Source organism: Abramis brama (assembly GCF_963993115.1).
Source record: "Abramis brama genome assembly, chromosome: 20".
Lineage (NCBI taxonomy): Eukaryota > Metazoa > Chordata > Actinopteri > Cypriniformes > Leuciscidae > Abramis > Abramis brama.
The window spans coordinates 29,932,987-29,957,825 of record NC_139982.1 but is presented as its reverse complement, the minus strand read 5'-3'; the positions used below and the strand labels follow the sequence as shown (position 1 = coordinate 29,957,825).

General features: G+C 36.1%; 3 protein-coding genes across 3 annotated transcripts; 2 read left to right on the top strand and 1 right to left on the bottom strand.

Moving 5' to 3' along the window:
- Positions 1 to 653: 653 nt before the first annotated feature.
- LOC311070919 (transmembrane protein 248) lies at positions 654 to 6,925 on the bottom strand. Its single transcript, XM_084095040.1, has 7 exons — positions 6,445 to 6,925; positions 5,043 to 5,226; positions 4,732 to 4,966; positions 3,826 to 3,970; positions 3,598 to 3,748; positions 1,235 to 1,369; positions 654 to 1,096 (listed from the first exon to the last, which is right to left on the bottom strand). Exons 2-7 carry the CDS (start codon positions 5,199 to 5,201, stop codon positions 1,076 to 1,078), a joined length of 846 nt encoding a protein of 281 aa, XP_083951166.1. The 5' UTR covers positions 5,202 to 5,226; positions 6,445 to 6,925; the 3' UTR covers positions 654 to 1,075.
- thoc5 (THO complex 5) lies at positions 6,922 to 17,827 on the top strand. The gene is made up of 20 exons (XM_084095038.1): positions 6,922 to 7,056; positions 7,802 to 7,899; positions 9,210 to 9,353; positions 9,435 to 9,548; positions 9,697 to 9,794; positions 9,995 to 10,141; positions 10,231 to 10,345; positions 11,792 to 11,924; positions 12,006 to 12,083; positions 12,489 to 12,532; positions 12,617 to 12,716; positions 13,705 to 13,813; positions 13,906 to 14,007; positions 15,153 to 15,249; positions 15,484 to 15,595; positions 15,820 to 15,923; positions 16,047 to 16,134; positions 17,120 to 17,235; positions 17,320 to 17,513; positions 17,614 to 17,827. Exons 2-20 carry the CDS (start codon positions 7,804 to 7,806, stop codon positions 17,675 to 17,677), a joined length of 2,055 nt encoding a protein of 684 aa, XP_083951164.1. The 5' UTR covers positions 6,922 to 7,056; positions 7,802 to 7,803; the 3' UTR covers positions 17,678 to 17,827.
- A 670-nt stretch (positions 17,828 to 18,497) lies between these two features.
- chid1 (chitinase domain containing 1) lies at positions 18,498 to 24,827 on the top strand. The gene is made up of 13 exons (XM_084094761.1): positions 18,498 to 18,617; positions 18,910 to 19,034; positions 19,149 to 19,298; positions 19,827 to 19,959; positions 20,063 to 20,107; positions 20,180 to 20,286; positions 20,543 to 20,604; positions 21,445 to 21,537; positions 21,622 to 21,723; positions 22,571 to 22,723; positions 24,187 to 24,267; positions 24,474 to 24,516; positions 24,603 to 24,827. The coding sequence occupies exons 2-13, from the start codon at positions 18,927 to 18,929 to the stop codon at positions 24,699 to 24,701; spliced, it is 1,176 nt and encodes a 391-aa protein (XP_083950887.1). The 5' UTR covers positions 18,498 to 18,617; positions 18,910 to 18,926; the 3' UTR covers positions 24,702 to 24,827.
- The last annotated feature ends 12 nt before the right edge of the window (positions 24,828 to 24,839 follow it).

Here is a 24,839-nt window from a genome sequence, read left to right as displayed (position 1 = left end):
ACATTGTGGGCGGGCTTTAAAGAATGTGTCGTGTTGGGATTTTTTATATCAATATCAAATATATGCATGCACTATTATTATTTTTGCCTTTACAAAATAAAATGGGTAACTATAACCTTTTAATATTACATTTAAAGGCACAGTTTAATTTGCAACATTTAATATACCTATGATCAGACTTAATGATGTCTGGTTTCACATACTTATTATTATAGTCCCATATTAAAATGCATGTTTGTGCTGTTTTAACTGAAAACAACTTGCACTGACATTCCTAAAATATGTCAGTGCCATTGTTTTGTCTCAAGATGCACACCAGTAATTTTTTTTTTTTTTTTTATCTCTAAAGCACGTTTTTAAAAGTTATTTAATGTCCTAATCCTGGTTTAATCTGAGCCCTGTCTGTGGAACCAGGCCGTAATATCACATTTAGCTAAATTGTGATTAACTCCAGATGTTGTTTTACTGTCATGCATTGCTTTCTTTTGTGAATTAGTGTTCACTTCAAGATCTTTTCACCAGTTTCTAGCTAATGAGTGTTTTTTGTGAAGTGTTGTCCACAACCGGTAAGTGTGTTTTGTGTGCAGTTTTTGTATCTGAATTAAAAGTCCATAACACTAAATGCACCACCACTGAATAATGTTCAGACATCATTACACAAGCAGAAAGGACATATTTTAATACATTTTGTTTTTAGAAAAATTAACAAATGATGTGTATTTAATGCATTTAAATAAAATTAATATAATGTGACGTCAAAAGAAAGTTTCCAATCATCTAACTTCCTCTTGGAGTATAGTTATATTATAATCATACGTCTCAGGTTATGTACTTTGGATTGTGATTGTTAACAGTTGTATAATCATAGTGTTGCAAGGAAACATGAAATAAAGTCACGTCACGTGTAGACCAGATCTGTTCTGATGGCACTGCAAGCAACCTGTATAACTAGATGCAATTTTTTAGTTGCACAAGACCAACATGTTGGCAATGGAAAATTGTTGAATACCCAAAGTGTCTTCATGTGTTCTGACAGCCAGTTCAGGCTCAAATGTGGATGTTCTGCAGATGTTTCTCATGGGCTCAGCAGTGATCCCTATGAATAGTTTAAAATTGAAACACTTTTCAAACAAACTGTATAACACATGTTAATTCATGCAATAAAAATCATGAAAAAATGCAAATCAGAGAGAGTTTAATACTAAAGATTATAGGGCTCTACAGCAGGTACTACCTTTTGAAGATCGTTCCCCTGGTAAGAACGTGATGAACGTGAAGAGCAACTTCCACAGAGACTCATGAGGATGCAGACAACCAGCAGTGCAACACTGACCAGCAACAGGTGATACCGGCACAAGGCTTTTTCATCCTAGCCAAACAATAAAGAAGTGGAGAGGTTAGCTAGATGCTGCTTATATGATGGTACACACTGATGCAGTTATTGGACTGAAACTGAAATAACATTGAACTAAATTAAGCTGAATAATGACACTCTTCTGTAGAGCTGCATTACAGTTGAAATAGAATTTGTTTGATAACGCATTCATTTTACAACATTATTTTCCCATTTAAAAGCTATAAAGATTCCAAAAGGGTTTTCGGGTTGTACTTTATTTTACAGTACCTGTACTTCCCTAAGAAAGTACTGGGTAACAAGGTAACTACAGGGGTAGGTTCAGGGTGAGTAACTACAGTGGTGTGAAAAAGTGTTTGCCCCCTTGGTAAATATGATCAAATATGGCTGTAAAAAATAAATCTGCATTTTTAATCCTTTTGATATTTTATTTAAAAAATGTGCAAAAATCCAACCTTTCATTGAAGTAAAATAATTGAAAGTGGGGGGAAAATCAGATGAAACAAAAACATTAGCTTTTTTGGCAGCAAACACTTAAGATGGGTTTGGTGCACACAGGGATAAAAAAGGACCCCATGTGTAAAATGAAATACTCTGCTGTATCTTTAATGCCGTGGGCCTAATTTTCATCTTTACATCTTGTTCAGATACATGGCATCACGGATTCGATCAAATACCAACAGATAAAAAATCTAAACCTGACAGCCTGTGCTAGAAATCTAACGGAGAACAGGATGGAGAGATTCTGTATGGAGGAATGGTCTCTGATCTCTTGTCAGGTGTTCTCCAAACTCATCAGGCATTATAGGAGAAAACTCAGAGCTGTTATCTTGGAAAAAACAGGTTGCAAAAAGTATTTAATAAAATGGGGCAAACAATTGTTCCCAACGTGTTTTGGAGAAAACCATTTATTTCATAATGTGATTTTCCTCCAACTTTCAATTATTTTACTTCAATGAAAGGTTGGATTTTTGCACATTTTTTAAATAAAATATCAAAAGGATTAAAAATGCAGATTTATTTTTTACAGCCATATTTGATCATATTTACCACACTTTTTCACACCACTGTAGTTATTACCTAGTTATTGTAATGACTATAATAAGTACATAGTATGTACATGGGGGAAAATGACTTAAAGGAACACTTCACCGTTTTTTGAAATAGGGCTTATTCACCTTCTTTCCTACATTTAGATAGGTGGGCAAATGCATTTTTGTCTCAGTGCATGCATTGTTTTAGTTTGACAGGGTCGGCGCTAGCTTAGCTTAGCATAATGAATGGAATCCTTTGTTGCCAGCTAGCATGTCCTGAGTAAAAGTAATATAAAAATAAATAAAAAACACCTAATTACTTCTTGTGGCCTGCGTATTCACAACGAGTACAAATAGCGATGCAGATTAACACTAGGCGATTTCCTAGGCAGATATTGACTTGGGACTATATTAGGGGGAAGCACAGGCGAAGCACGGCTACTTGGGCGCAGAGATATCACGCCCAAGTAGCAGTGCTTCGCCTGTGCTTCCCCCTAATATAGTCCTTAATATATAAGTCAATATCTGCCTAGGAAATCGCCTAGTGTTAATCTGCATCGCTATTTGTACTCGTTGTGAATACGCAGGCCACAAGAAGTAATTAGGTGTTTTTTATTTATTTTTATATTACTTTTACTCAGGACATGCTAGCTGGCAACAAAGGATTCCATTCATTATGCTAAGCTAAGCTAGCGCCGACCCTGTCAAACTAAAACAATGCATGCACTGAGACAAAAATGCATTTGCCCACCTATCTAAATGTAGGAAAGAAGGTGAATAAGCCCTATTTCAAAAAACAGTGGAGTGTTCCTTTAAATAAAGTGCTACCAGATTTATTTTTTGCAGCAATTCCAAAGAAAAACAATTTTTTTGGTTCCCCAAAGAACCAGTCAGTGGACATTTTTAAAATAATCACCTTCTTTTGTTAGTGTGAATAACATTTGAGTAATCTAAGGAACCTTTTTCCACTATAAAGAACCTTTTATGGAACGGAAAGATTCTATGGATGTTAAAGGTTCTTCATGGAACCATCGATGCCAATGAAGAAGCTTTATTTTTTAGAGAGTGTTGTATTATTGCTATATAAAAGTGACTTGATATGAAATCTGCACACGTAGAGCTCCAACAGAAAGAATCCCCTGCCAATTTTATGTTCATTAATTAAATATTTAGCTGATTCTGTCTGAACGACTGCATTGTGTTTTCTACCTTAGTGAGCAGGACCGTCAGGTGTGGATCTGATTTGAACTCCAGACCAAAGCAGTGTGGGGAATTGTGCTTGTTTGATTCGACAGCAACCATCCTGACGGGTGAAGCGCTCTTATCCACGTTCTCCGCAGCTGGGCATTCTGGAGGTGACCTGAAACATCAGTAAATTAGCTTGCAGGATGTTTATTCACAACAAAAATGGGCTGTGTGTATGTATAAGCTTCTCACGGGGTGTGAGGGAGAACGTGGGTCAGGGCTGTGAAATGAAGACAGCTCAGCGGTCGACTGGTCTTCGTCCCGGCAGGAGTTTGATTGTTGGGAACATCAGTGTGGAGGAACAGAGAAATGTTCACGGATGCTTTCGCTGCAGCCCCTGTAGACATCAGGAGAAAGCAATATAAAAAAAAACAGGAAAAACAACTGTTATGCAATACATTTCCATATCCTCTCCATTAAATATGTCTTAATATATTCTATTACAAAATATTACAGTCACGATATTTAAAGAACAGAACATGAAAGTCTAACGCTGCCTTCACATGCTATCGGAATTATCGTAAATACGAATTTCCTAGTTTAAATTTGGACATGTCATGAACGCCCTCTGTATTTACCTCTGGTAAGTTTCCCGAGTTGGGTGGGCCATAAACATTAAATAGGCAAGAATAAACCTGGTGTCGTCCATGATTCCTGTTCTTTCCGACAACAAAACGCTTGAATGCGATGAGCTCATAATCAGAAGTGTACACATATATATATATATATTAGTGCTGTCAAATCAATTAATCGCTAAACACATTGTTTGTTTATATTTATATATATATATATATACGTATATTTCTCTATCTCTCTCTCTCTCTCTATATTATATATATATATATACACACACATATATTTTCAAACTTTTATGATAAATGCGATTAATCGCAATTAATCGATTTGACAGCACTAATATATATATATATATATATATATATATATATATATAAAATATATAATAAAAATGCCAAAAGATCACATAACAAAATGATTAAAATTTGCACTAAAATTTAAATTAAAAATAAATTATATAAAAATATACATAAAAAACCTGTAATATTATGTAAATAATACTAAAATCTCATACACACAAACCTTTGATGCCCAGCTGGCTGCCCAGCATTGTGGCACTAATGACAGTCTCATCTGGGACGTCCCCTATAAACACCAGCGGCACCAGTAAGGAAACGTGAGACGTGCTCATGGAAATATTTGTCGTATCTGCATGCTCCACCATTCGGGGAGAGTCTTCCTCCAGCGGTGCATCTGTGTCGTTCACATGTGTGCAGAACTGAAAACCAGCAATAGAACCCAGAACCCCGTTCCAGTCCTGGAAAACAGGCGTATGGTACGAGTTAGCCAGTAAAGAAGAACCCAAACATTACAGCAGTGATCGCCATACTCACTACGCTTATGTCAGGGTTCTTGATGTCGTGATTCTGAGAGTAAAGTCCAGTGCAGACGAAAGTTATGGAGATGATCAGCAGACTGAGGAAGAACACAACCACAGGAGGGTGTCGAGAGACCTGATCTCTCAGGTTAGACACGGGCCTCCACTGACCCATAATGCACCAGGAGCGAAGACACCACCTGTGAGGTTTAAACCATGCGAAATATTGAATGCCTGTATTCAGAAAGGAATGCTAGCTTACTACTTACTGAATACTGTCTTTTCCCACTATTTCCTTAAAAATAAAAATAAAAAATTGGTATAATTTAATTTTACAGAGCCTCTGGTTTTTAAAAAGCAGTGAGTATACACTAAAACTATAAAATAATATAAGTATAAAAGTGAAACATTACATGAAAATTTAATGAAAATTAGAAATATTGCTTTGGCAAATGACTGAAATAAGCTTAAGTTGAAGCACTAAAATTACTAACGGGAAATAAATAAAAACTAAAACTGAAATAGAAATAAATTAAACTTAAATAGTAGGCCTAATATATATATATATATATATATATATATAAAACGCATGTCAAATTATTCATTGTAATGACTTCCAGCTTATTTATAACCAGTGTTGGGTAAGTAAAAAAAAGTAATTAATTACTAGCTACTAGTAATCAACAGTGTATACAATACAGTATTAGTATTGTATTGGTAATTATAAAAAGTATTGGATTACTTATTAGTAATATCAACCTCAACAAGTTGAACAATACAAGGATGGACTTGAAACTGCTCTTTTAATTATTTCAAAGAAACAATATACAATTGCATATATTATTCTTGAACTGACCAAAGTGGCACATTAAAAACATTCTGATGCTGAATCCACTATTGTTTTATATAAAATTGTTGTAGTCTATGTAGTATTTAATGCAATTGCATCAAGTAACTGTAATTAAATTACAGACAAAATTAATAATCCCTTAATTTACTTTTTCAAGGGACAAATTAATTAAATAAATAACAGTAATTAGATTAGTAATTCATTACACCAACACTGTTTGCAACACTGTAAATGTAAGGCCAAGTCGAGTGCTTTGCATTATGAGATACACTCCCATTCAGTGTGATCTAGTTGTATACTAAACATTGTAGCATATGTAGTATGCATCTGAGTTCTATAATCAAATACTCATATGGATTCTTCATGTTTGTACATTGAAAAGTGCTCATACTGTACTTAATGCGGCAAACACAATTACATAATTATAATAATAATAGTATGTTAGTATGTTATCGATAACATAGCTCACTTCTAAACTGCATAAACTAGGCTATAAACACTATATTTGACACATGAACTAAATTGTTATCATAATTTGATCATATTATAAAGTTTACCGACCACTTACCTTTAATTACGTTCATTTAATTAGCGCATAGGGACGTTGAACGTTGAGCAGGTTGAAATGTAGTAATGTAAATATTGATTGATATCAACGCAAGCAACTTCCTCACAGGTGGGTTTCCTTCAAGACAGCTTTAATTCCAAATTAAAAGTCCAGTGGCGAAGAAGCAGAAATTACAACTCTTATATGTTAGATTTGATCTAAATAAAGATAACACTGTGTTTTGTGTTACATAGTTTAAATAATTTAGTTCAAAGTAATTAAAATAGTAATAAACGCATTATGTGTTTGTTATGTAATATAATCAATATGAGAAAAGAAAAAACAGCAGTCAGCATTAATACAGTCTAAATGAATTAAATGTAAATCGGGCGTTTAAATTAAATGTGAATTTTTTTCTGGGTTTCTTCTGTCATTAATTTTATGAGGAATAGATATTTTTCGCTCGGACCTTTTTGTCTGATATAGAGATCTTTTATTATGTAATCCAGCAACGGAAGTGCTGTCCGTTGTTTCCTCCCGCATCCAGCCTGCGCATTCTTGCTGTTTGAATGACACAAGTTAATATTAAAATTATTTTTTTACATACTTAAATTGGATAAAAGCAGTTGAAAGGTGAGATTTTATGCTTCCAGATTTATCGGTGAATCTAATTTAAACACAACATGATACATTTCGAGCGTTTAAATTGATCTGCTGTTAACGTTACTTCATCAAGAAGCTAACCTGATAGCATAGTTTGTTGAACTAGCTATCAATATATGATATAATTTTCTAAACTAATACATAATAAAGAAACGTACGATACATATAACGTAGTATGTGATATTTAAAATACATCTGACGTCTTACTCAAAGCAGATGAGTTATTTAAGTATTATTTATATACATTTGCTATAATATTTATTAGTTAAAGTTTTACTTATTTTGCTACGTGCTTTTTTCATTTTTATTAGTTTTAGTTTTTAAATGGTTCTATTTAGCTTCAATTTATTTTTGGTTTAATGTTTATTTTTTATTTTTATTTCAGCTTTATTTCAGTTACTGAAAACTATTTAATAGTTTTAGCTAACAATAGCAACACTGAAGTAGATTAAATATAAATAACAATTACATAAAATAGTCTGTGTGAAAATAATAAGTGATTTAGAAATGAACTCTTAATTTCTCCTTCATAATCTTTTAAAATGTCCTCGGCTTTATTATGAAATATTGTAGAAGTAATATATGAAAGCATGTTTTATTCCAGGCGATTGTAGTTTCTGTTTGGAAGCATTTTGACAACTGACACAAATTAATACTTTATTTTTAAATCATTGCTTGTGATTTGATTTATGCTCATTCTGATCTCTTTAATCAGTCATGTCCTCAGACGCTGTGAAGAAGAGAAAGCCGAAGGTCATCCGCAGTGAAGGAGGAACTCCAGAAGCCAAGCGCGGTCGAGGAGAGAGTGATCAGGTGAGCGGCAGTGAAATGCATTCGAGATGATTTCAGCAGAGCAGTCCACTAACCCTCTACTCATTCTCTTTCTCTAATAACTCTCATGTGCAGCTGAGTGCAGTCAGTTCACATGTCATGCTCAGGAAGGTCAGGTTGAGGCAGGTGAAGGTACAATCCAGCATGTTCCACTCATTTAGGCTTCAGATGTGTTTCTGCTTTCATGAGTTGTGTTCAGATGAGCTCCAGTTAGCAGATCTGTTGATGTGAGACTCATGTGGCGTGTGTATGTAGGTCAAGATTCCCGCCGGACCTCATCTTATCGGACAGAGGAGGCTGTTAACAGCAAAGAATCAGGTTCCTATGAGATCTGTCTCTCTCTCTCGCCCTCCTTCTTTCTATCTGACAGCTGCAGGGTCCAAAATTAACACTTATTGAGCACCAAATGTCAATGAATATTGTAATTTGGCTATTTTCATTTTACAAATGGCAAAGAATAAAGTAGGAGATAAAAATGATGTTCTTTATGAATAAACAATATTAATGTTATAAATAAACTGACAGTATAATTCTGAGGAATATAATCTTGATATATATATATATATATATATATATATATATATATATATATAGCAATTATATAGATTTTAACATCAACAGAAATATTTAATTTAACAAAAAAGTATTATATATATATATATATAATAAAAGCATTACCTCTAATATAAATTAAAAATAGTTCATTGTCAACAATAATTTGTGTTTTGTTTTAGTCTGTTATTTGTTTTATGTTTTTATTTTACTTTTGTGCAGCACTTTGGTCGACTCTGTCGTTATTAAATGTGCTATATAAATTAATAAAACTAAACTAACAATCAATTTTGTAGTTTAGCCTCATTATAACAAAAATACTTAGTATAACAATACATTTTTATTATTATTATTATCAATATTATTAGTAATGATACTATTATTATACACATTTTTAAATGTATAAAGTTAGGTATAATAATAATAATAATGTTTTGATTTTTTTAGTATTATACATTAAAATATTCAGTTACTGTGCTCGACCAAGAATCAAATATTTCAGAGAGCTGTAATAATTACTGCCAATTAAACTTTCTTAATTCACCCGCCTTCAGCATGTGATTTTGGATCCTGCTCAGCTGTCGACACCCTTTCTGTTGCACTTTCGGGTGAGGAGGCTCATATCTCACGGTTTTGTAGTTTCATTGCTGGTTCACAGATCATGTTCAGCTGGTAGGCAGGGCTGTGTGTGTGTGTGTTCACTGGTCACTCTGTGTTGTGTGTGTGTGTGTGTCCCTCAGGAGGTCCGTGTGTATAATGAGGAGGTGGAGCTTGAGGGCAGAGACCCGCAGCAGGACTACATGCTGTATAAGGACACGTGCGCCGCTCTGGCCAAACTCATGGCGGAAATCCAGGAGCTGAAAGCCGGCGGCGTGAAAGACGGAGTGAGTTTCACAGTTGCCATGTGTCTAAAATCGGACAATGGAATTAAATGGAACTGACCTTTTGCTTTATGCGTCCTATAGAGTGTAGAGATCGAGGAGAGACGCAGACAGAGCAGCGTTCATTTCATTACCCTGAAGAAACTCAACCGCCTGGCACACATGCGACTGAAGAAAGGCCGAGACCAGACACATGAGGTGAACGCAGTCAACACCAACAACACTGATCTGATTTAGCATATACTCACTCACAGGCTTGCTTTATTCTAGTTTCAGTCCAGTTTTTTATGTTTAACATGCTTGATAAATGATTGTTTCAGCCAACAGTGTTTCTCTCTGTCCGCAGGCGAAGCAGCGAGTGGATGTTCTTCACCTGCAGCTGCAGAATCTGCTCTATGAGGTCATGCACCTGCAGAAAGAGATCGGAAAATGTCTTGAGTTCAAGTGAGTGTCAGGGAATTTTAAAATGTATTTCCAGGCCTGAAAATCTCATTGAAAAAAAACATTTCTAAAGTCAATAAACATTTTTCTAGGGCTAATCCCTAATCCCCTGTCATGTTTCGCACAAAACAAAACTCTAGAGCAGATGCTAATGGCTAGTATGGCACCTGTGTGAAGCAGATGTTAACGTCTCTGTGTTCCAGGTCTCAGCATGAGGAGATCGAGCTGGTGAGTGAGGAGGAGTTCTTCCAGGAGGCTCCGGCTGAGATCTCACGGCCTCACGTCACACGCGACGATCAGCACCAGCTCACGCTCGCCCGCCTGGACTGGGAACTAGAGCAGAGGAAGAGGTAACACACATCAGCGACCCTCCATAGCCCTCAAATACCTCTAAATCTTCAACAACATCATTAAACATCCGTGGCGGTCCATAATGCAGGTTGGCGGAGCAGTATAAGACGTCTCTGACCAGTAAGGAGAAGATTCAGAAAGCCATTGAGCAGAAGAGAGAATATCTGAGCAGCCTACAACCTGGACTGCAGAACATCATGCAGGTGAAACCTTAGACTGACATATATAATATATATTTAAAGGGACTTTCGCACCGGGTAGGTCTAGGAACTAGCCATCAGGGTGGTTCCCTGAGAACTAATGGTTCCCCTAGGAACATTTTCCTGTTTGCATTCGCACCGCCAGTAGAAACTCTGAAGTGAAGTTGTTGTTGTGACCTTTATTTTGACGGCGCTGAGAACACAGTGCTCACATTCTCCTTGTTCATTGGTTTACGATCTGTCTAATACGTTATTAGATAGAACTGTTATATATAGAAAGTAGATCGTATATGAACAGGTATTAGCGTATGCCGTGTGGTTGATGTCCAGTGTTGCTGAGCAGAAACACATAATCATGTTTCTCTTGGTGTCCTCAAAGTTGCGTTAGATTTTCTCCTCAGCGTAAAGGTTAAGAGGCCCATCTATCACTAGGCACGTTTCCATTACAGATTTGCGCAAAACTTTTGCGATTTTTTTTTATTTTTTTTATTCTTCTGTTTTTTTTTCTAAATGTTGACAAAAAACTATTGCAAAATGACGGCGTTTCCATTAACCGATGTTATGAGACTAAATCTTTTTTTCCTCTCGCGATAAGTAAAATCATTCCAAAAACATGGCAACGGTCGTTGGTAGGATTATGTACTGTATCCCAGCCACTGCACTGGCCATTATTATTAATGGAAGGAGATGTACGTGTGTTTTCCAAGCATTAATGGTAAGGATCGACCCTTATTATACTTGTGAGCGGCACATATGAGGTGTTTCTGGGTGTTTCTCCCTCATATCTGCTTCGAGGTCTTGATTGTGGCATTTATTTGAGGTTTAGAATCCATTATTCCTGTAATTATTTTGTCTTATACGAATTTAATAAAGAGCTCTGTCTCGTATTCTGTCCAAACACACCGCGTCGTCTACGTCAGGTGACTGTAAATGCGCAAAAACTGTTTCCATTGCAGTTTTGCTAAATATTTCTTTTTCGAATTGCCTGAAAAACCACCTCATGCGAGCGTAAAAACTTTTTTGCGATAATTGGGAGTTTTTGCGAAATTGACGTGTTTCCATTGGGCGTATTTTCAATTCGCAATTTCAATTTGCGTAATTTGAAGGGTAATGGAAACGCGGCTACTGTTTTCCATGTGCATAGAGTGAGTTTCTGGAGTAAATATATGGTGTTTCGTGTGCGTTCGGCCAATCAGCGAACACTAACGTCACGGATAGTTCCTATAGTGCTGGTTTAGACTCGACTCTGAAGTAGGAGCTAAATTAGTTCCTCCAAAATCGTTCCCAGTTCCTGCGGTGCGAACACGCCAAAATTCATGTACTTCCGCTAATAGTTCTAGTAACCATGAAAAAGTTCCTCCGGTCCGAAAGCCTCTATTGTCACATTGCATCTTATTCTGTTTCACTTAGACAGGAGGAGACTGACGGATCTCTCGCTCTCTCTCACAGGCGTCTGTCCCAGTGCAGGAGTATCTGAAGATGCCGTTCGAGCACATGCAGAAGCAGGCCGAGGTCGCCCGTCACCTGCCGCCACCTCTGTATGTGCTGTTGGTCCAGGCGGGGGCGTACGGACAGGCCTGCGGTAAGGTTCTCAGCGGCACCTGCAAGACCTTGTGTTTCTGATGAATCCTAGTTCATGAGATCATGCAATTGTGCGTTTCAGACAAACATCTGTCTGTGAGCATCAGTGGAGACGTGGATGAGGCCAAAGCTCTGTCCAGACCCCCGGAGGACTCGCAAGGTACCTGTTGTAACGGTCACTTAGTGCATTTACGGTGATTCGAGGTACGATGAGAACTGCGCATGTGTGTAGAGAGTGTGTCTGTATTAGATGTGAAAGGTGAGCAGGAGAAGAGATAACCACTCTACCGACTTTAGTACACTTTCTTTTATTTCCATTTCTATTTGTGACCAGAGTTGAATGTTTATTTGTCTGCTTTTTCTCACTTTTTTATTAAATTATTTAATTAAACCGGGGAAAAATGCGCCATCTCTCGTCTCTCGTGCCTCTTTTCCTCCGACACCACATTGTTTTTCTCTCTGAGCAACAACATCTCAACTTTGCGTTACACTGTGCGTCTTTGATTTGTGTGTGTGTGTGTGTGTGATGATCAGTGCAGTATTATATGTCCTGTTTCTGTCTCAGATGACGAAAGTGATTCGGACGCAGAGGAGGAGCAACAGAACACGGTCAGAATCTGGTTTTATCCTCTCCAGTTCATTATCTTGTCATTTGTGTGCTAATGTTGTCATTTCCTGTCTCTCTCTGTTCAGAAGCGCCGGCGGGCGACTGTAGGAGCTCAACTGGATGACAAGCGTAAAGAGATGCTGAGACGGCACCCTCTCTCGCTCTGCGTGGACCTCAAGTGTAAAGGTGCGTGAAACTGAGCCACAGTTCACTGCTGCACCATATTAAACTATTAAACCATATTTAATAACTGATTGAATTCATTTGCATCATCACTCTCAGTAGTGTTCTTGGAATCAACGTGTTTATCGTTGTTTTCCATTCTTTAAGGCATATATATATATATATATATATATATATATATATATATATATATAGTAGCGTTACAAAATGTGGGGTCAGTAAGATCGTTACAAAATATGGGGTCAGTAAGATCTTTTAATGTTTTTGAAATATTATTATTACTGTTTTCTATTTGAATATATGAATATCCTGTGATCAAAGCTGAATTTTCTGCATCATTACTCCAGTGTCACGTGATCCTTCAGAAATCACTCTAATATGCTGATTTGCTGCTGCTTTTAAACATTTCTGATTATTATCAATGTTGAAAACAGTCGTGCTGCTTCATATTTTTGTGGAAACTGATCAATTTTTCTTTTCAGAATTCTTTAATTAATAGAAAGTTCAAAAATACAGCATTTATTTAAAATAGAAATCTTTTGTAACATTATAACCCTCGTTATTGTCACTTTTGGTCAATTTTATGCATACTTGCTGAATAAAAGTATTCATTTCTTTTAAAAAACAAAAACTTACTGGTCCCAAACGTTGAAATGGTCATGTATATTATACCATATCATATATAAATGTATTTACTGTCACCTTAATTGAAATAGTTTGTTATATTTGAAATCATTGTGATTTTCTGTACCAGATATATACAAGTTTGTTTGTTTGTTTGTAATATTTTTATATAATTAAATGTATTGTCCCCATAAGTAGTTTTAGCTATTTTTAGTTATAATTATAAAGTTAGTCATTTTTAACAGTACAGGTTGTGTTATTTCTCTCTCTCTCTCTCTCTCTCTCTCTCTCCCCTCTCTCTCTCTCTCTCTCTCTCTCTCTCTCTCTCTCTCTCTCTCTCTCTCTCTCTCTCTCTCTCTCTCTCCAGACGGCAGTGTCCTGCATCTGTTTTTCTATTATCTCATGAATCTCAACATTCTGACTGTGAAGACCAAAGTTTCCACCTCTACGGATCTGTCTGGGGCCATCAGCGCCGGGTCCGTACAACAGCACCAAAACCCAAACCGTAAACAGTCAGATGTTTTCTGTAGCTGTTTGTTTTCTAACAGCGGTTACGTGTCTGTCACAGCGAGCTTCTGAACCCGGAGAGTTTGCTGAACTGTCTTTATGCGTCTGATCACGGCAAAGAGACGCCCAACCCTTCCAACCGCTACCAGTTTGATAAAGTCGGGTAAGACAGACGTCTCCACTTTATATACATCTTATCATCGCCAGAGTTTGAAATGTGCGGAGCCCAACAAAGGGACATGGTGGTGGAAGATAAATGATCCCACAAGAAACTTTGTGTTGTTAGCGAGTGAATGCAAAGTTTCTCTGGGAAACGCAAACATTTTGTGACAGAACGCAAAAGCATTTAAATTTAATTTAAATGAATGATATTAAGAAAAGTTTTATTTAGAAATGTCATTAATGGACAAAAAGATTTCTTGTGGAAAAATTTGAGATTATTTATTGTATATGAAACTGAAAGAGCTTATATAATTGCTAGATTTTTTTTACTATATTTGTTGTACGAAAAATATTTGTCATTTTTTTTTACATCAAAGTTTTATTGTTATTATAATTATTTAAATTTAGGGTGTGTTCACGCTTGTAGTTCGGTTCGTTTGGTCCGGACAAAAATAAAAAACAATTTACTCCTGGTCTGCTTGGCGTTCACACTGGCATTTTAACACTGAACGTAAAGGCATAGGGATGTTCACAACCTGATTGGTCAGCTTTGATGACGTATATTTTGCAATAGAACTTACCGAATATCCAAAACAATGCTGTGTTCTGGGCTAAATAAATAAATCGTTGTATGTGCGTTGCTACATATGATGGTATTTTGACCAGCCGAGAACTCGTGAAGAGCTTATCAAATGTGTAAAGGAGTCAAAAGGAATCCCTCCGTCACACACACACACAGATCTGCTGTGAGGAGACGCGGTTCTGATCCTGTACTGAACTGTGATGGGAAATATCCAGGTATCCATTCTGTCCTTTTTAAGGTTGCATCTCGTGACCTCACATCCTGTCTTAGGTCCGTGTTGTGTTCATATTTGATTCGAACCGCACCAGAGTTGGTTTAGAAGTGGAGTGAGACTCATCTTTTCAGCGTCTCGGTCCGTGTGTTTGATGTGTGTTCAGATTGCAGCGTTCACACTTATTCAGATGAACCGCACTAACAGAGCAATCGCACTAGGGTTCGTTTTAATCCAAACAAACATGCCAAGTGTGAACACACCCTTTTTCTACTCTGAGTTTGCCATTAAAATAGGTTTTGCTTCTGATATGGCATTAAATAATATTAAATGAAAATGACTTTCTGTGCAGAATCACTACGTTTTCGGATTATGTATCAGATCTCGGACATCCATACGTTTGGGTGCAGAAACTGGGCGGCCTGCAGTTCTCCTCTGATGGTGCACAGGTGTGTGTGTGTGTGGGGCTTTACATATTTTTTAATGATATTTTTACTTTACACATTTTACATTAAAATGTTCTTTGGTGTTACTGTTAAACCATTTTTATGTTGTGTTAGTAAACGAGTCTTGAATGCACATGTCTGCGACCATATCGATATTGTCTAAAATGAGTGTTTTTAAAATGATTGACATCAGCGTAAAGTGGACGATATTGTGATGTAATAAAGTGTGTGTTTCAGTCGGGGCTGAGAGGAAGTGCTCTGAGCGCCAGTCACATGGAGAGGACCATAAAACTGCTGCGAGGAAGACTACAGGCTCGACTGTCCTTGCACAAACAGTTCAGCTCACTGGGTACGAGACAGCTCGATTTTCACTGTATTATCGGTCTTGTGTTGCGGTGCGTTTACTGGATGTTGTTTGTTTAGAAATAAGAATATCACCTAGATAAAATCAGAACATTTTTAGTCAATGAAAATAGAAAAATATACATAAAGTCAGTAAATCTGCTAATTGAACCATGCATTTGATCCGTTTAGTATGTTAAATTTTAATGCAATGTGTTTGTTGTGTCCCAGAGCACAGCATCATCCCGGTCTCCAGCGAATGCCAGCATCTGTTTCCCGCTAAAGTGATTTCCGGTCTCACACGCTGGACCATGATGAGCCACCAGGAATTCACTGTATGTTTCTCCACCTCAGGAACACATCCGGAAGTTTAGCATCTCACATTGACAGCTTGAGCGAGCTTAGTGCAAATTTGGTGATATTCAGTGTCTCAATGCGCTTTTGTTCTTGTTCAACAGGAGCTGGGCTTCGTACAGCACGTGTTGAAGGCCGGTTTGGTGCATGAGACGGATCTGTTCTTCATGGCAGTTGTGGAGAGAGGAACAGGTGGGACTTGTGTCAGACTTTTGACTTTCGACATGTCCGGTTTGCATTGCATCTAATTTTGACCAGAAATCACCTACTTAGACAGGAAGAGACCGTCTGACGGACATGTTAACTAGGCAAACGCAGTTTTTATGTGATGTTTAGGGTGGCAGGTAAATGTGAATTCAGTTATATCTCATTTATTTGCTACTAAGTATCTCACACCAAAGTCTTGAACATCTTTTAGAGCTGTGGTGTCATTGTTAACTAAATCAATTACAAATATGTTTTGTTAATTGAAATAAAGCTGAAATAAAATATAAATATTAGATGGAAAAACTTAAATAAAAATGAGAAATGCTGGTTATTATCATTAACTAAAACCAAAACCAAAAAAAAATATTTTCATTACTTAAAAAAAACTAACTTAAATTTAAAATTTTATTTTTGCTACATTTCTCATAAGTACTAAAATAACAAACTAAATCTAAAATTTTATAAAAACTTTCTAGACGTTAAAAAAAAGAACAAAAAAAAAGACAAAGACTAAATTACAAAAACTTTAAGTAAATTTAATTAATTGAATTTAATCTAATTCAAAATATTAACATAAAATATAATAGGTTATCAATGATGCCAAACACTGTTGCTTTGTTGCAAATAAATGAAATATAATAACTTCCAATACTACAAACTTATTTCAAGACAAGTATTAAAATTACTCAAACTGAAAAAATCAATTAAAGCTAAATAGAAATATATATTTTAAAAAAAACTTATAAAAATGGCAAAAGCACTAACAAAATTACGAAAACTAAAATGAAACCTGAAAATATAAAAATAAAAGCTTATTCAAAATATTTCTAAATACTATAAAAGTGTATATTACTAAAATAACTTTCAGAGATTTAATATCATGAATATCACAAAGTCCATGTTATTGAAACCTGTCGAACAGAATACCTGCATCATCACTGACTCCTATGCTTGTCTGTTTGCCGATCAGCTCGTGTGTCGGCCGCTGTGGTGTTGAACCCCCGTTACCCGGATGTGGCGCCCCTCTTCTCGCTCTCTCTGCTCTGGAAGGGAGAACGCAGCGGCCGCTCTGACGATAACCTGCGGGTAAGAGCGGATTGTACCTCTGCTCAGATATTCAAGGAGAAACAGCTGAAACTATTTTCTAATTAATTTTGTTGTCGTGTGCAGGCGGTCGAGAGCGAGGTGAACGTGTTCCGGTCCGAGTTGCAGGGGCCACGCCCGGGCCTCCAGCTCCTGACCAATCAGATCCAGCGTCTGTGTGTGTGTCTGGATGTGTATCTGGAGACGGAGAGTCAAGTGTGTGACGGCTCAGAGGGACCTAAAGAGTTTCCTCGAGAGAAGATGTGCTTGCGCACTGCCAGGTAAGACTTTACAAAATGCAAATACAAATCTATATATAGTGAAGAATTCTTAATCCTTCTGCTGGGTAAAAACTGGATGAAATCTGTGTTTCTCTCTCAGGGGTCCGAGTCGTCTGAAGCCCTTCAAGTACAATCATCCGCAGGGCTTCTTCAGCCACCGCTGAATCCGGATCTCAGGACGAGCGAGACTGTTTTAGTGCTGTAACCCTCTCTCAGTCTCTGTCCTCTACCTTTTACCTCTGTTTTTTCATACGTGTTTCTCGTTTGGCTCATATAATGTGAATTAGAAAATAAAACATGGATTTTGATAAGAACATCTGTGTTTTTTCTTGCCTGTTTTGATGATTCCACCTTCCCACTAAATAATCCAACACACTATAACAACAAAATACAGACAAACAAACCAAAAGTGCTGAGAAGTATAACAAATTACATTCAGTGATATGTATACATCTCTTCCTGCATAAATAGTTCAGAAACATGACAGAAAAATTAAAAGAAACAAAACACCTCTATTTTAAGTTAATTTCTGTAACGCACATCTTAAACTCTGTATACAATATATATATATACAGTATATATATATATATATATATATATATATATATATATATATATATTAATATATAGAGTTACATAGATAGAAAGATCTATAGACACAAAAACAAACATTTTAGTGATATATATATATATATATATATCACAATTTTTTTATATATATCACTAGTCTCTAATACATTATTTACAAGTGAAAAAAATTGTTTTTAGGGATGGTACCATGAAAAGTACGAATGCATATATAATATGTGTAAAACAATTAAAAAAGCTAAATAAAAAATTATATATATATATATATATTATTTTTTATTTTGCTTTTTAAAATTGTTTTACATATATTATACATGACCTAAAAAAGTTAGTTTTTTGCACTAATTCGTTTGAGAACATTTTAATTGTTAGAGACTCTTATTTTGAAGTCCGCTACGGGTTCGCTGTCACGTGACAAAAGCACACAGTCTGTCAAACCTGCATGTCCACATCATCTCTGATGAAGATCATGAGCATTTATGTCGCAGATTAATCACTTATATTAGACACATATCGGTGAGTGATTGGATTTACTGGATTTAGTATATGAAATCGATAGATTAGTATTTAGACCCTCTCGTGTTTCAAACGTTACACCGGTGCATTTAATGCTGCATTTGAGTCACATTGTGACAAACGTATCAGAAACACCCATAAACAATTTTCTAATTGATAATGTAGTAGTGGTACCATAGTACATTGTTAATATTAGATGGTAATACCATAGTACTTCTACTTAAGGGTCTACCATCTTTATAGCATAAGCAGTGTATATACAGCATTATAATCCACGTATGTTGTTCCTCAGACAGCAGAGTTGCTGAAATGAGAGCAGACTTGAGTCTTCTGCACTTCTGTTTGCTGCTTCCGGTTGTCAGAGGCACATTATCAAAGACAGATGGCAAAAAAGCCAGTAAGATCCAGGAGGTGGAGGTGAGACAGTCCTGTTTGCAAATGAATTTTATGAATAAGTCTGATCTGTGTTTTCTATGGGATGCACATATTCGAATATGCTAATATGATTGATATGTATGTGTGTATCCACAGACATCAGTGGCGGATCGTCCGGCGCAGGATCGGGGTCTTGTGGTGACGGACCCTCAGTGGAGGGACATCGTGAGGGAGGAGAAGAGGTTTTGTCCTCAGTGTGTGTCTACACGACACTTTAAAGGCAGTGTGCTGGGATACATCACACCTGTAAGTTATCTATCTATCTATCTATCTATCTATCTATCTATCTATCTATCTATTTATCTATCTATCTCTGTCTGTCTGTCTGTCTGTCTGTCTGTCTCTCTATCATCAATATATCTATCTATCTGTCTGTCTGTCTCTATCTATCTATCTATCTATCTATCTATCTTCTGTCTGTCTATATCTATCTATCTATCTCTGTCTGTCTGTCTATCTATCATCAATATATCTATCTATCTGTCTGTCTCTATCTATCTATCTATCTATCTATCTATCTATCTATCTATCTTCTGTCTGTCTCTATATCTGTCTGTCTATCTATCTATCTATCTGTCTGTCTGTCTGTCTGTCTCTGTGTGTCTATATCTATCTATCTATCTATCTATCTATCTATCTATCTATCTATCTTCTGTCTCTGTGTGTCTATCTATCTATCTATCTATCTATCTATCTATCTATCTATCTATCTATCTATCTGTCTATCTATCTGTCTGTTTGTGTATTCATCCATCTCTCCGTCTGATCTCTCAGTGGAACTCTCATGGATATGACATTGCTAAGTTGTTTGGTCCGAAGCTGACGTCCGTGTCTCCGGTGTGGCTTCAGCTGAGACGAAGAGGACCCGAGAGCTTCCACATCACCGGTCTTCACGACCACGACCCCGGTCTGAGCATTACTGTGTCTTCCAATGACTACCAATCATACTTTATGGAGGAACTGGACAAATTATTTTGTTAGAAAACATAGTTATGCTTGTCTTTCCACAGGCTGGGTCAAAGCCGTGAGGAAGGCCAATAAAAAAAACAAAATGCGTGAGTGTGGATTTAATGATGGTTGATCTCTAGCTGAAAGCATCAGGTTCTCAGTGTGTGTTTCTCTGTCAGTTCCTCGGCTGTTGTTTGACGGATGGTCCTATCAGGACTACGTGAGCGTCCTGGACAGTGAGGATGAGATGGAGGAGTTGGGTCGAGAGATGCTGGACGTGGGAAAGGTGCTGTATTTACTCTGTTCTCACCATGATGGAATGATTAGTGATCCGTATTCCACTTCCTGGAAGTCAAGAGCGCTCAGGTTCTTGTCAGTCTAACAGGAAGTTCCTAGTGCGGAAGTCTAAAGTCTGTCTATAGGCCATGTATTTTAGTTACTGTAATTTCACTCTCATGTAACCAAAATATTGCATGTTAAACTGCTCTGATAAAATAGTTCCTCATCGTGAGGATCATTGACAGACTGATTTTGCTCCTCAGGCCGAAGGGTTTGATGGTTACACACTGGAGTTATGGAGTCAGCTTGGAGGAAACAAGAGAAAGTGAGTACGTGTGTGTGTGTGTGTGTGTGTGTGTGTGTGTGTGTGCGCAAACAAATGAACAATTAAAAAATTGTTTTTGGTAAATGAAATAAAGCTGAAATAAATGTTATATAAATGTAAGATGATTAAAAAAGTACTAAAATTAATAAATGTAAAACTGACATATACAATAAAAATGACAACGGCACATTACAAAATTACTAAAACTTAAATTAAAATTAAAATGAGAACTAAAAATATAAAAATAAAACCCAAATTCATATTTCAATAATTTAATAACACATTCAGTTGTTCACGTTTCTCTGATGTTGGTGTTGGTTCATGCAGGTGAACGAATAAAATATTATAAAAATGTAGAACGTTTTTTTTATTTAAATTTTTGGTTTTATTAAAAAAATTATTTTACATTTTTATGAGTCAATTATTAGCTTTTCATCAACTCATTAGCTTTTAGCAACTTACTAAAACTGATCAAACTTCACTTTTGGGACATCTTTAAATCTAAAAAGATGTTTGTTTGTTGGTAATCTTTCACATTTACATTTATGCATTTGGCAGACGCTTTTATCCAAAGCGACTTACATTGCATTTCAAAGTACACATTTACATTATTTTTTCATTTACACATTTATCAGTTCTTGCTTTCCCTGGGAATCAAACCCATGACCTTGGCGTGCAAACACCAACGCTCTACTGTTTGAGCTACAGGAAAGCTTTTAGGGTTAGAGTCTGTAGTATTTAGTTTTAAGCAGTAGGTCACACATATTAAGACCGCAATAAGATGATTTCATGAGCATGTTCTGATACTGGATCTGTATTGTGTGTGTGATTGTGTTACAGTGAGCTGGTGCACATGGTCACACACCTGTGTGAGACTCTGAATGCTGGGAAGTTGACCTGTGTGCTGGTCATCCCTCCTTCAGTCGCGCCGGGGTACATAACAAGATCTTTTTCTCTTTCCATCCCAGCATTCGTTGTGCACTGAGTTTGATCTGTTGTTGTTTGTGTCGTGTTCAGCTCGGGTCAGCCTGGCATGTTCGGCCGGGAGGATTTTGAGAAACTGGCACCTGTGGTGGACGCCTTCAGTCTGATGACGTACGATTACTCAGGACCTGGCAGGTCAGACACACAAACAGGGATTTTGATGTCGTTTTAATTTAATTTTTGACTGGATTTCTGTGTCAAAAGCATTTTATTATGTTTATAAACTTTATAAAATAAAATAAAAACTTTTGGTGATACTGATAAATTGTTTTTGTTATGATATGGTTTTATATTTGGCCATTAGGCAATATGACGACTGATGTTATACATCTGTACTGTTTACATACTTGTACAGAAACTACAGAAAAATTTAGTTTTTCCTCAGTATTTTTGTCTTATTTTGTTCCAAATATCTAAACATTCTTAAAACCACATACATTTACTTGAGAAGGAAAATTACTGTCTTCTGAAAAATCAAAACTAAGTAAATAAATAAATATTTGCGAATGGGTAAAAAATTTAAAGGGAAAACAAGTTTATTTTTTCTGACCCCACTGGCAGATATTTTCTAAAGACTTCATTTGACATTTTTCTGAAAACAAGACTTGTTATATATTTTGCTTCAAGTAAATGTATCTTGATGTGAGAATGTTGATATTTTACATAAATACAGAGTAAGAGATTTTTTTTCTTCAGTTTTCAATATGAAGACAGACAAAAATACCTAAATAATATCAGCTAAAGTTTCCTTTTTCAGATATTGTATTAATTTGTATATATTTTAAATGGTGATCAGCCATTACATTATACATTAGCAATACACATTTTCTGTTTTTAAATATTTTTAAGTGAAATTTTAATGTCAACTGATTTAATTTCAGCATTTTTGTAAACACTAAACATGCGTCTTCCGGTTTCATCATTGACTGTTGGTCCAGGCATCACGAGTCCTTCTGAAGCATTAACATGTGCTGTGTTTCAGGCCGGGTCCGAGCTCTCCGCTGCCCTGGGTCAGAGAGTGTGTGCTTCAGCTCGCCCCTCACAACCAGTGGAGACACAAGATCCTGCTGGGAATCAACCTGTACGGCCTGGACTTCAGCAGCCACGGCGGAGCGGAGCCACTGCTGGGCGGGAGGTACACGCTTCATCACCCGCTGATCTGAATCATGGCTGTCAGAATAATTATGAGTTTATATCTCGCAATTCTGACTTTTCCGCAATTCCAAGTTTATCCCACAATTTTTACTTTTGTGCAATTCTGACTTTATATCTAGCAATTAAGATTTTTTTCCCAACAATTGAGTTTATATCTCACAATTCTGACTTTTCCGCTATTCCTAGTTTATCCCCCAGTTTTTACTTTTGTGCAATTCCGAGTTTATATCTAGTAATTCAGATTTTTTTCCCCACAATTATGAGTTTATATCTCGCAATTCTGACTTTTCCGCTATTCCAAGTTTATCCCTCAGTTTTTACTTTTGTGCAATTCTGACTTTATATCTAACAATTTAGATTTTTTTTCCACAATTCCGAGTTTATATCTCGCAATTAAGATTTTTTTCCCAACAATTGAGTTTATATCTCGCAATTCAGACTTTTCCGCAATTCCAAGTTTATCCCACAATTTTTACTTTTGTGCAATTCCGAGTTTATATCTAGCAATTCAGATTTTTTTCCCGCAATTATGAGTTTATATCTCGCAATTCTGACTTTTCCGCAATTCCTAGTTTATCCCACAATTTTTACTTTTGTGCAATTCTGACTTTATATCTAGCAATTAAGATTTTTTTCCCAACAATTGAGTTTATATCTCACAATTCTGACTTTTCCGCTATTCCTAGTTTATCCCACAGTTTTTACTTTTGTGCAATTCCGAGTTTATATCTAGTAATTCAGATTTTTTTCCCCACAATTATGAGTTTATATCTCGCAATTCTGACTTTTCCGCTATTCCAAGTTTATCCCTCAATTTTTACTTTTGTGCAATTCTGACTTTATATCTAACAATTTAGATTTTTTTTCCGCAATTCCGAGTTTATATCTTGCAATTAAGATTTTTTTCCCAACAATTGAGTTTATATCTCGCAATTCAGACTTTTCCGCAATTCCTAGTTTATCCCACAATTTTTACTTTTGTGCAACTCCGAGTTTATATCTAGTCATTCAGATTTTTTCCCCCACAATTATGAGTTTATATCTCGCAATTCTGATTTTTTCACAATTCTGAGTTTCTCTCGTAATTCAGATTTTTTCACAATTCTGAGTTTATATCTCTGAATTTTTTCTCTGAATTCTGAAATATAAACTCACAATTGCAAATTATAGAGTCTTATTTGCAGTCAGAATTCTGAGATAAAAAGTCGCAATTACCTTTTTTATTTTACATTCTCTGTCTGACGGAAGCAAGCTTTCATAAGATTTCCTTGAAACTGAAAGATTTTTGTGATAATTTTTACTACTTTAGTCAAAGTTATTATCATTTTGTTGTTGAATGGACAATTTAAATTTATATATATATATAAAAACGTATAAAGATGACAGTGAGAGTTCTTAATTATCATTGACAAAAGTTAATTTTTAATCTTAATTTTCACACAGGTATGTTGAACTGCTGAAGGAAGTGAAACCCAAACTGCAATGGGATGAAAACACAGGAGAACATTTCTTCAATTATAAAAGGTTAAACACTCACTGGACTGGAACGTATCCTGATGCATTTGGCACACAAAGCTTTCTCAAAGCTTGTAATCTGATTAAACACAATAAGATGCTAAGTATACAATTCTGATTGTCAAAAGATGCTTATTGTTATGATTCACATTTGTGGATGCAATAAAATAAAACATTTAGATATTATTACAGAACAAGTCTTTCTTTTGTTTCAGGAGTAACGGATTGAAGCATGTTGTTTACTATCCCACTTTAAAGGTAACCGTGACAATGGTGCCATAATAGTACAAAATATCAAAGTGAATTGTGGGTATTATTCAGTTCTGGCTCTTTTTCTCCTCTAGTTTCTCCAGCTTCGTATCGCTTTGGCAACTGAACTGGGAACAGGAATTTCCATGTGGGAATTAGGACAAGGACTGGACTATTTCTATGACCTTTTGTGACCTGTGATCTGACTTACATCTGTTCGATCTACTTCCAAATAATAAAGTGTGATTTATCAAAGCACTTCATGATATTTATGACAATACTGTTGCTGAGCATGCCAATAAAATTATTTTTTAATTGCGTGTTATCAAGTG